This window comes from Pituophis catenifer, unplaced genomic scaffold (assembly GCF_029215685.1).
Source record: "Pituophis catenifer annectens isolate HBS135680 unplaced genomic scaffold, rPitCat1.0.hap2 SCAF_6, whole genome shotgun sequence".
NCBI classification, from domain to species: domain Eukaryota; kingdom Metazoa; phylum Chordata; class Lepidosauria; order Squamata; family Colubridae; genus Pituophis; species Pituophis catenifer.
Window position 1 is genome coordinate 83,880,546 of NW_027256886.1, and position 11,002 is coordinate 83,891,547.

Consider the following 11,002-nt stretch of genomic DNA (forward strand, 5'->3'; position numbering starts at 1 on the left):
GATATTGCAACATCTCCATTCCCAACCCATTCTGGGGCCAGCCAGATGTGGTATTTGCCGGTTCTCCGAACTACTCAAAATTTCCGCTATCGGTTCTCCAAAACCTGTCAGAACCTGCTGGATTTCACCCGTGGAACACACACACACACACACACAAACAGAGACACACACAGAGAGAGACCCAAGTGTCTGCATAATTCCCAATGCAGGGTGTATCTGATTTTAATCCTGGCATGTAAAACTTCCTGTCAACTGGGCACCCTGAATCAAACTTATGAAATTTGTTATCTCGCACGTAGAGTACGCAGAAAATTGAATCAATTCTGGCTACAGTACTGAGACATGTCATGTCCTTCCACTGCTTATCAAATTCTTCTTCTGTTCCTTCTTTGTAACCTTCAGGTTTTAACAAACATTTTTCCCCCTTTTGTGTTACTCTGTTCAGTAAGCCCTCAAAAGCATTAGTTAGGATACAGGATAAAACACCAGGTGTATGTGTATGTGTTTTAAAAAACACCCAAATTTAAGAAGAGAAGCACTCTTTCTCCCAAGGGTTACGATTTTCTTTGGGGACATGGCCAGGTTCACCAGAGCCCTAATATCATTTAATTTCTGAAGAGGAATGAGGCATTCGAATGTCTTTAGTGCTTTGGCAAATCTAGTACGTTTCCCAAATTGTCTCCCCCCCCCCAAGCACCTATTTATGAACTGCTGAGTATTTGGGATGAGGGTTGGGTGAGTGGAGGATCCATATTGGTTTTGTTTGTTATTGACAGAGAGAGAGAGAGAAGGAGAGAGGGATAAAGGAAGCAAGGGAGGGAGGGAGGAAAAAGGAAGCAAAGGAGGGAGGGAGGGAGGGAGAGAAGGAGAAAGGAAGCAAGGGAGGGAGGGAGGGAGGAAGAGAGAAAAAGAGAGGAAGGAAGGAAGGAAGGAAGGAAGGAAGGAAGGAAGGAAGGAAGGAAGGAAGGAAGGAAGGAAGGAAGGAAGGACCAGTAGCTTACTCTAGTGGTTAAAGCACCAGGCTAGAAACCAGGAGACTGTGAGTTCTAGTCCTGTCTTAGCCATGAAAGCCAGCTAGGTGACTTTGGGCCAGTCCCTCTCTCTCTCAGCCCAAACCACCTGACAGGGTTGTTGTGGGGGAAAAAATAGGAGGAGGAAGGTGTGTTGGATACATTGGCTGCCTTGAGTTATTTGTAAAAATAATAAAGGTGGGATACAAATAAATTAAAAAAAATTGGAATCCTACTCCATTAAGACCAAACTTTCCCCAGTCTTGAATCTTGCTAGATTCTTCTTCTTTTTTTTACATGTTTCTCCCCTCTTTGGAAGAGCTTTATAGCTCCCGCTGCCTTAAGAAACTTCAAAACATTCTTAAAGATCCATCTCATCCTGGGCACCCTTTTTTTTTTGTTTGAACTATTACCATCTGGCATACGGTACAGGATAATAAAAACAAGGACAAATATAGGCTGAAAAACAGCTTCTATCCCAGGGCAGTAACCATATTGAATTCTACTCTGTATAGTGCAATATTAATGCAATATCAGGGGTTTTCAATTCAACTGTATAGAATGCAAAGGATGTGTTTTTGTGTTTTATTTTTACAGTTATAATGTACACTGAAGATGGCATTTAATTTCGTTGTACAAGATGCAATGACAATAATGAGGACCCAGTTTGTGGGGGCAATAAGCTGACTTTGTATAAATATACAAAAGTATGAAGGCTATTGCTTAACGCATTGTAAGCCGCCCTGAGTCTCCGGAGAAGGGCGGCATATAAATCAAATTTAAAAAAAATTTTAAAAAAAGAAAGTAAACTAAACTAAAATGTTACAGTAAAGTTTCAGAACATCATTTAAGCAATGATTTCAAAGCAACTCAAATCTTTGGAAGGGTTGAAAATCTGAAGCCAATTAATATGGATTATTATTATTTTTTAGCTGTTCCTAAGGGATGCGGTGGCTCGGTGGCTAAGACTCTGAGCTTGTCAATCAAAAAGTGACGTCCCAGTGCCTGGAGGCTGTGCGGATCTGGATGGGGAGGAATAGGTTCAAGTTCAACCCTTCCAAGACTGAGTGGCTGTGGCTCCCGGCATCCCGATATAGTCAGTTGACTCCATCACTGACTATTGGGGGCGAGTCTTTGGCCCCCACTGAAGGGGCTCGCAATCTGGGAGTCCTCCTGGATAGGCAGCTGTCTTTGGAGGAACATCTGACAGCTGTTACCAGGGGGACCTTTTATCAGGTTCGCCTGATTCGCCAGTTGCGGCCCTTTCTCGATCGGGATTCCTTGTGCACAGTCACTCACGCCCTCGTCACCTCTCGCCTTGACTACTGCAATGCTCTCTACATGGGGCTCCCCTTGAAGAGCACCCGGAGGCTCCAGCTGGTCCAGAATGCAGCAGCACGGGTAGTGATGTGAGCAACATGGCGCTCCCATGTAACACCGCTCCTGCGCGAGCTGAACTGGCTCCCGGTGGTCTTCCGGGTGCGCTTCAAGGTGTTGGTTATCACCTTTAAAGAGCTCCATGGCATAGGGCCTAGCTATCTGCGAGACCGCCTGCTGCTACCGACGACCTCCCATCGACCCGTGCGCTCCCATAGAGAGGGCCTCCTCAGGGTGCCATCAGCCAAACAATGTAGGCTGGTGACCCCCGGGGGGAGGGCCTTCTCAGTGGAGGCTCCCACCCTCTGGAATCAGTTGCCCCCAGAGATAAGGAGAATCCATGACCTCAATGCCTTCCGTCGTTCCCTTAAAACCCATCTTTTCCAGCAAGCCGGGCTGGCTTAAGAAGAAATTTTAAAATTCTTTTAATCAGTCTGTGATTTCTTAACTTTCGGGCCAAAATTTATATATATTTTTAAATGTTTTTTAATATTTGTATTCTATGTTTTTTATCTTGGCTGTACACCGCCCTGAGTCCTCAGGGAGAAGGGCGGTATATAAATTGGAAATTAAATTAAATTAAATTAAATTTAAAAAGTCGGCAGCTCAGCAGTTTGAATCCCTAGTGCCTTGAACTGAGGTGAGCTCTTGTTACTTGTCCCAGCTTCTGCCAACCTAGCAGTTTGAAAGCACGTAAAAAAATGCAAGTAGAAAATCAGGGACCACCTTTGGTAGGAAGGTAACAGCGTTCCGTGCGCCTTTGACATTGAGTCATGCCGGCCACATAACCACAGAGACATCTTCGGACAGCCCTGGCTCTTCGGCTTTGAAACAGAGATGAGCATTGCCCCCTAGAGTCGGGAATGACTAGCACATATGTGCCAGGGGAACCTTTACACTGTTCCTAAAGTTTACATCATTGGAATTGGCATTAAAATACACAGCAGATTGGTCAAAAATAGTTACTTTGTGGGGAGCATCTAACCTACTAGCTAACTGTAAGCAGGAAGGGGGAATTTCCCATTTCCCTGAAACAAGTCCAGTAGTGCTTCAAATAATTACAAAATGCCAAACATCTCATGCTGTTGAAATCTAAAAAAGGAGAAGACACAAGTTCCAGTTGACCCACAAACGATCTCAAGCAAGCTGACCAAAATGGTTTTAAACGGTGCCCATTTTGTCTTCACTGAACTAAAAAAATTGACAAAGTAAGGAAGCTTTGGGTTTGCAAAAGGAAGTGGTAAAGCTCTAAAAATTTACTGCCTGAACTGTTTCTCTCCCCACACACCATAAGGATCGAGGAATGATTCAACAATACCTGTAACTCCAGAGTCTGAAAACATCTGGCTTGTTTTTATCTAGTTTTCAGTTTAAGGCTTTTTGCCATAGGAAATTACACTAGGAAGCCAAACTCAGAATCCAACAGACATGTATGTCATGGATATTCAAGAGTGCAACTCATGCATGCAAATGTTGTAATTCAGAGGGGAGGTATTCAGAGAGAAGTGGGATCTCAACCAGCATTTTAAATAACTGCAGGTATTTATTACTTATGGAGATACAGAGGAACTGATCTCACATCTTGGAAATGTCCCAACGCAATCTCCACCATAAACATTTTGAGCGAGCCAATAAAAATCATGTTTTATGGGTGTGCTTTGGAATCCAAGTGGGACCCAGAAGAGAGTTTCTCCGTTCTGCTGTCTGAAGATCTAGTGATCAAGTGTAGCTCTCACTAAGAGGTCTATGGAGATTCTCAATCATCCATGGTTATGGTTGTCCCAAAGGTGATTTTTTTCCAAAAGGCAGCTGGACTTTCTTGGGGGCGTTTTTTATCTTTGAAAATGATTCACCTCCCATCCGAGAAGCTTATTTATTTATTGGTTCAATTTATATGCCGCCCTTCGCCGGAGACTCAGGGCAGCTTACAATGCGTTAAGCAATAGCCTTCATACTTTTGTATATATCTGCTTAGTAGGGCTTTCGGCCCCCCCTAAGCGGTGTTCTTTTTTATACAAAGTCAGCTTATTGCTCCCACAATCCGGGTCCTCATTTTACCTACCTCGAAAGGATGGAAGGCTGAGTCAACCTTGATCCTGGTGAGATTTGAACTTGCAGTAATTGCAGGCAGCTGGTGCTAATTAACAACACTTCAGTCTGCTGCGCCACCAAGCTTCTTCAGTTGGGGGGGGAGGGAGAAGACTTTGGAAAAAGTACAAAGAAGAGCAAATAAGATGATTAAAGGCCTGGAGACTAAAACATATGAACGGTTGCAGGATTTGGCTATGGCTAGTCTAGAGAAAAGAAGGACTAGTGAGGAGGACATGATAGTACTCTTCCGGTATTTGAGGGGCTGCCACAAAGAGGAGGGGGTTAAATTATTCTCCAAAGCACCTGAGGGCAGGACAAGAAGCAATGGATGGAAACTAATCAAGGAGAAAAGCAACCTAGAACTAAGGATAAACTTCCTAACAGTGAGGACAATTAACCAATGGAACAGCTTGCCACCAGAAGTTGTGGGTGCTCCATCATTGGAGGTTTTTAAGAAGAGACTGGACAGCCACTTGTCTGAAATGGTATAGGATCTCCTGCTTGAGCAGGGGGCTAGGCTAGAAGACCTCCGAGGTCCCTTCCAACTCTATTCTGATACTGATTTGTCTTTTTGGAAAAAAAAAATCACCTTTGGGATTACCACTATTCTATCTATCTTATTCTATCTTAGCTTCAAAACACCAGAGCAAGAGAAGAAAATCCGATTTATTCATGGGTCTCAGGCAACTTAAAAACATGAAAAGCATTAGAATTCACTGACTATTAACATAAATCACTGTCTGGGACCCAACTAATGAACTGGAGGAAGAGAAGCAGCAGATCCGAGAATGAAGACTGGTGTGTTTTGCAAAAGCTAACTGTGTGGATCATTAGGTAGACTCAATAAGAAATATTTAAGACCTGAAACTCAAAGTACACCTCGCTTAAGATTCCCAGAATAGATAGCAAACATTGAGCAAGATTTGCCATTCAATAATAGATAGTTAATGGACCTGCTGGCAGAAACTATAAAGCATAACCCATGAGCCACGTGTTGTGACTACTGCTAAATATTGAGCTACTCAATATTTGATAGTTCATTTGGCATTCAAATCTAAGATAGAGTTATGGCGGACAATCACGCATGGCAGGTAAGTCACAAACTGTGAAAGTGTAGATTTCTAGTTTAGAAAAAAATTAGATGGCTATTAAGGTATTCGAAGAGTAACCCTTGAATAGCAAGGGTGTGCACATGAAAGCGATTGAGAATAGATACGAATAAACACAGTCAACACACAGATACAGTGAATTGTGTTTTCTTTCAGGAAATAGTAAGGCACAGTCCAATAAACAGTCCAGGTCAAAATTATAGTCCAGGGATAATCCAATAACAAAGTCTTCTTACCAGTCGTCGTAGTCATTCACAATAAACAGTTCTTTGCTGTTCTTGCTCTCTGATATCTCTGTGTGCTACTGTTTGCAAATCCAGAAGAATTGTTTATTGTGAATGACTACGATGACTGGTAAGAAGACTTTGTTATTGGATTATCCCTGGACTGTAATTTTGCTATCTCCTGCTTTATATGTGTATGACCTGGACTGTGCCTTACTATTTCCTGTTAGTAAACACAACTCAGTGTATCTTGTGTTGATTGTGTTTATTCGTATCTACTCTTAATCGTTTTCATGTACACACCCTTGCTATTCAAGGGTTACTCTGCAAATTCCTTAACAATGGCCAACAACAACAAGAACAACAAGATGGAAGAGAATCTTTGTAGCTCGGGGTTGAAAAGTGGAGTCCTCAGTGCTCTCTGAGCTTGGTTGGTTCCTTGCAGATGTTTCATTACCAAACTAGGTAACATCATCAGTGCTTTGTCTGAAGATGAACGTCATGATGAATCAAGCTCAGAGATTCCCCCCACCCCACCCCAAAGAAGAAGTATGAAACAGGAGTATTGTTACTTTTTTCAGGTAGCCCTCAATGTGCTATGGAACTGATGGTTAACCTTTTTGGTGCCAAGTGCCCAAAGCACGCGTGTGTGCACGTGAATGTATGCGCACGTGCCTGAACCCCCAAAATGCAATGCCAGCGTCCCCCCACACATGCGCCCTGCCCCGTGCATGCACCCGCCCCCACATGCATGCACCCCCCTGCACCTCGTTTTGGCTTCCAGGTTGGTACAGGAGGCTTTCCAGGCCCAAAATGGGATGCATGGATGCAGCACAAGGCCCCCCCATCCCATTTTGGGCCTTAAAAGCCTCCTGCACCACTCCGCGCATGCACCCTGCCCCCCCCGTGCATGCATCCCCTACATGCGCCCCACCCCCACGCATGCTCTGCAGAGACCCAAAGACCAGCTGGCTAGTGGGAGGCGCGTGCATTTGCAGTGGAGCTGGGCTAGGGTGATGGTTGGCGTCTCATGTTTTGGGGGAGTTGGTTATGTATAGTTCCCAATAACTCCTTCAATTCTCCGAGATGGAGGAAAAATTATAAGTGAGGACTTGTGTTAGGATATGGTTTGAGCCTAACCAGCTGTCCAGGCAATATATGTGTACTGTAACTTTAATCTGTAAATGTATTATGTGACTTTAATGCTGAGTCATGCTGTAATTAGGTAATGACTGGTTGTGAGAGTATTTAAGCAAGGTATTGTAACATGTTCAGTTGCTGCTATGATATGCTGCCATGATGATGAAGCTGCTATGATAAGCTACCATTGAGAGGAGTTGCTATCTGTAATCATCATTGGATGGATCTGCAACCATCGTGGTTTGTGAACCAGAGTGAATTTGTTATTCTAACCAACTAATGTTTGTTTGGTAAGAAGATATCTGTAACTACTGGACTGATTTAACTGGCAAAGACTTGGAATTTGTTTAAAGACTATGAGCCTGTTTTTCTACTATAAAGTAAGCTTTTGATAAACCAGTTTGCATATCTCTTATTCATTGCTCTCAGCAACGTTTCCTTGTGCATTTACTCTGCTGGTTGGTAACACAACAACAATATCCTTAACAACTTGAATTATTAGGAAGGAAAGCCCTAAAAATAACTATATCTGAAGCTGGCTTAGACTTTAAGAGAGCCTGAGATTTTAAGGATTAAGGATGGGCTGAAAACAGTATCCATCATCAAGCTGTCGTTAATTCTGCCAATATCACATATGTTAGAAGCTGGACACACTAAAGCTGAACACACACTTTAATATGCCTATTCTCAACGCAAAACTTATGAATACACCTGCTATATTACCTCATTTCTCAGGGTGACCCCAACACCCGTTTAAACATTTTTTAGCATTTGATCATAATCAAACGATTTGTAAGCAAGTAAACAGCTTGGTCTTTTGTTTTATAATCTGTCATACAGGCAGTCCTTGACTTATGACCGTTCATTTAGCAACCGTTCAAAGTTACAATGGCACTGAAAAAAGTGACTTATGACCGTTTTTCACACTTAACGACTGTTGCAGCATCCCTGTGGTCACATGATCAAAATCTGGCTGTTTGGCAACTCTCATATTTATAACAGACACAGTGTCCCGTGTGTGTGTGTGTGTGTATCACGTTGATCGAGAGCTGAAATCCAGCAGGTTCTGACAGGTTCTGGAGAACCGGCAAATACCACCTCTGGCTGGCCCCAGAGTGGGGAGGGAATGGGGATTTTGCAGTATCCTTCCCCTGGAGTGGGGTGGGAATGGAGATTTTGCAGTATCCTTCCCCTGCCACACACACCAAGCCACGCCCACCAAGCTACACCACGTCCATGCCATGCCCACAGAACCGATAGTAAAACAATTTGGATTTCACCACTGCGTTGATTCCCTTTGGCGACCTTCTGATAAACGAAGTCAACGGGGAAGCCAGATTCACTTAACAACTTCCGTGAGTCACTTAACAACAGTGGCAAGAAAGGTCGTAACATGGTGAAGAAAACTCACTTAACCATGGTCTCACTTAGCAACGGAAATTTGGGGCTCGACTGTGGTCGTAAGTCAAAGACTACCTGTACGTGATCAGTGCAGAATGCCTTCCTGCAAACTCTGATTTCCAAGGCTAGTGTTGTGGCCTTTCGGCCGCCGGCCCCTCCAGCAGCCGAATCAGATGAGGAGGAGGCATGGGAGTCAGGGTCAGTATCAAGGCAACCTGAGAGCTCCGAAGGGGAACAGGTAATGGAGCTGTCAGAGATAGAGACAGAGGTGGAGCCTGGACTAACCGTCAGCCCTCAGATGGAGAATCAATAGCCCTCAGGTCTGGAGGTGGCTGATGAGGAAGAGAAGGAACAGCTGGGTCTAGTGCCTGACGCATGGATGTGCAGAAAGCAGAGGAGAGGAGAGCAGTGGAAATCTACGGGCCAATCCTAGCAGCAGAAGAGCCACTGCTGCTAGCGAAGCCCCATCCTAGCTCTGGGGATAAAAGGCAGGGGGCGGAAAGGAATAGATGTGGCAGACAACTATTCATCTCCCTGCCCGACAGATTTCTGCCTGCTGTAAGAGAGAGACTTTTTGCCGGGGCTGCTAGGGCTCCTACTAAAGGAATCATTGCTTCAACTACAGAGGGTTTGTCGTGTTTGGGGAGCTGGGTCAAAACAGCTAGGTGGAAACATACCTTCTACAAAATCACTTTCAGTGTAAAGCTGCCGCTCCCCGATTCCGTCTTCTTCCTCTTGACCTTCTTCGTCGGGATTATTGATCACCTCTAGGCCAGCCTCAATCACTTCCACCAACTCATCCCGCTTATCTTTTCGGACGGGCTTCTCCTCTGGGTGACGGGTGAGTCCCATCTCCAACTGGTACACCTTCATGGGAGTAAAGCTCTCAAAAGGGATCACGGCGTATTCGCTGGGTAGCTTAGCGCCGATGCTCACTTCGGCTTTGTCTATTTGAGAATGCAGGTATTCTAAGAGGTCATTGGAGGTTTGTTCCTTGATGCCCGGAGAGCCCATGCTTTGGACTTTGGGGTTTTTCTTATCCTGCAACAGCTTCAATTTCTCACTCATCTCTTGAAGTTCCAGCTTCAGCTGGGCGATCTGACGCTTCAGGCTGGCGGCCCTGTTTTGGTAGTGTTCTTCCTGCTCTTGAAGAAGAGCTTGGTAATGCTCCTTACCAAAATGATCCCCTCCGAGGCCAGGAAGCGATCGGTTGCTTTCGGTTGGCGGGGCACACTCCAGGAGATACATGATCAGTAACAGACTCAACAGCAAAGCCAGCCCGACAAAAAGCCATCGCGTTCTGGCTTGAAATATTAATCCTCTCCTGGGCATCCTTAGAACACTGTGGTCCTATTCCGAATCACAAAGCTGATCTTTGCAGGTCATTCCTTGCCACCTGAAAGGAGCCATCGTTTTGGAGGCAAATCCAGAGGACTCTCGACTTTACAGCCACTCATGGAAGGAGAACATTTCAACAGTCCTCTTGTTCATCTCCAAATTGAGCTTAAATCCCCGAATGAGGCTGCCTTCCATTCCTGCCAGCAGCTGCCATCCAATTGGCTGATGCACCTCTCGTTAAATAAGCGTTGTTTGCACCAATAGGGAAAGCTTGTTGTTACAAGAAAGTCACCTGCTTTTCGTTTTCCGCCGTGATACCCTTAAGTTTATCGATCAACTTGTATGAAAAAATAAAGGAGAAACCCTCTGGAAATACCGACGTTCTTACTAGAACGTCCGAAGTAGGTTTGAGCTCCTCCATGGAGGACGCACTGCTGAAAAACAGAAGTTAGTATTTCAGCAATACCAGAGAGTCAGCATGGTATTTTCATCCAACATTTGTCCTTCTCCTTTCTTCTTCTTGGAAACCCAGAATCTGAGTCAGCAAAATACAGGAAAAGCCTAATATTAAATTGGGAGGAGGAAAAAAAATACTTGGTTAGAACTACAAAGCAACCAGACAGATGGAAAGCACATAAAAGCAATGCCTAATATCCTAAAAATCTAAATGTAATGAATTGCATATAAATTTATGGCTAGGCTAGAACAGGAAAAAATGGCAACGCTGACATATTTTCTACTTTACTCATCTACAAACTTCTTCTTAGGAAACAGATTATTTTTAAAAAAAACTATAACTGGTCTGTCAAAACTCATTCCATTTTGACTTTTCCCAGAAGCATTTTTTTAATTTGCTAAAAAAAAAAAAAAAAATCCGGAAAGAAAAAAAAAGGTCAGCAAATTCATCATTATCAATTCAAAAGAACTTTTAAATGCAAGAATTTTAGAATGTCGAAAAGTTTCGTTAGGGTAACTTCTACAGCTGCCCCCCCCCCCCGGCCCCAAATATAAAAAAAGATGCTACAGAAATATCAACTGCAGTATTTTAGCTTTCAGATTTTGGTTATTTCAAGGATAGTTGGGGAAAGCACCATAGTTGCTTTAGGAACTAATAAAGTATGTTTCAGAACACGGAATAACGAGGAGTTGGAAGGGACTTTGGAGGTCTTTTAGTCCAAATCCCCTGCTCAAACAGGAGGCCATGTCATTCTGGGCAAATGATTGTCCAGTCTTTTCTTGATAACCTCCAGTGATAAACTGTTCCACTGATCGTTTTCAGAGCTACAACATTTCTCCTTATTTCTAGGTTGGA

At 43.8% G+C, this 11,002-nt stretch overlaps 1 protein-coding gene across 1 annotated transcript in view; it reads right to left on the reverse strand.

The window, feature by feature from the left end:
* The window catches only part of CSGALNACT2 (chondroitin sulfate N-acetylgalactosaminyltransferase 2), a 36,340-nt gene extending 26,280 nt beyond the window's left edge, over positions 1–10,060 (reverse strand). The window contains exon 1 of the mRNA XM_070945887.1: positions 9,030–10,060. Within this exon, the coding sequence (XP_070801988.1) occupies positions 9,030–9,684 (655 nt within the window). The 5' untranslated portion in view covers positions 9,685–10,060. The remainder of the gene's footprint in view (positions 1–9,029) is intronic.
* Between the last annotated feature and the right edge of the window lie 942 nt (positions 10,061–11,002).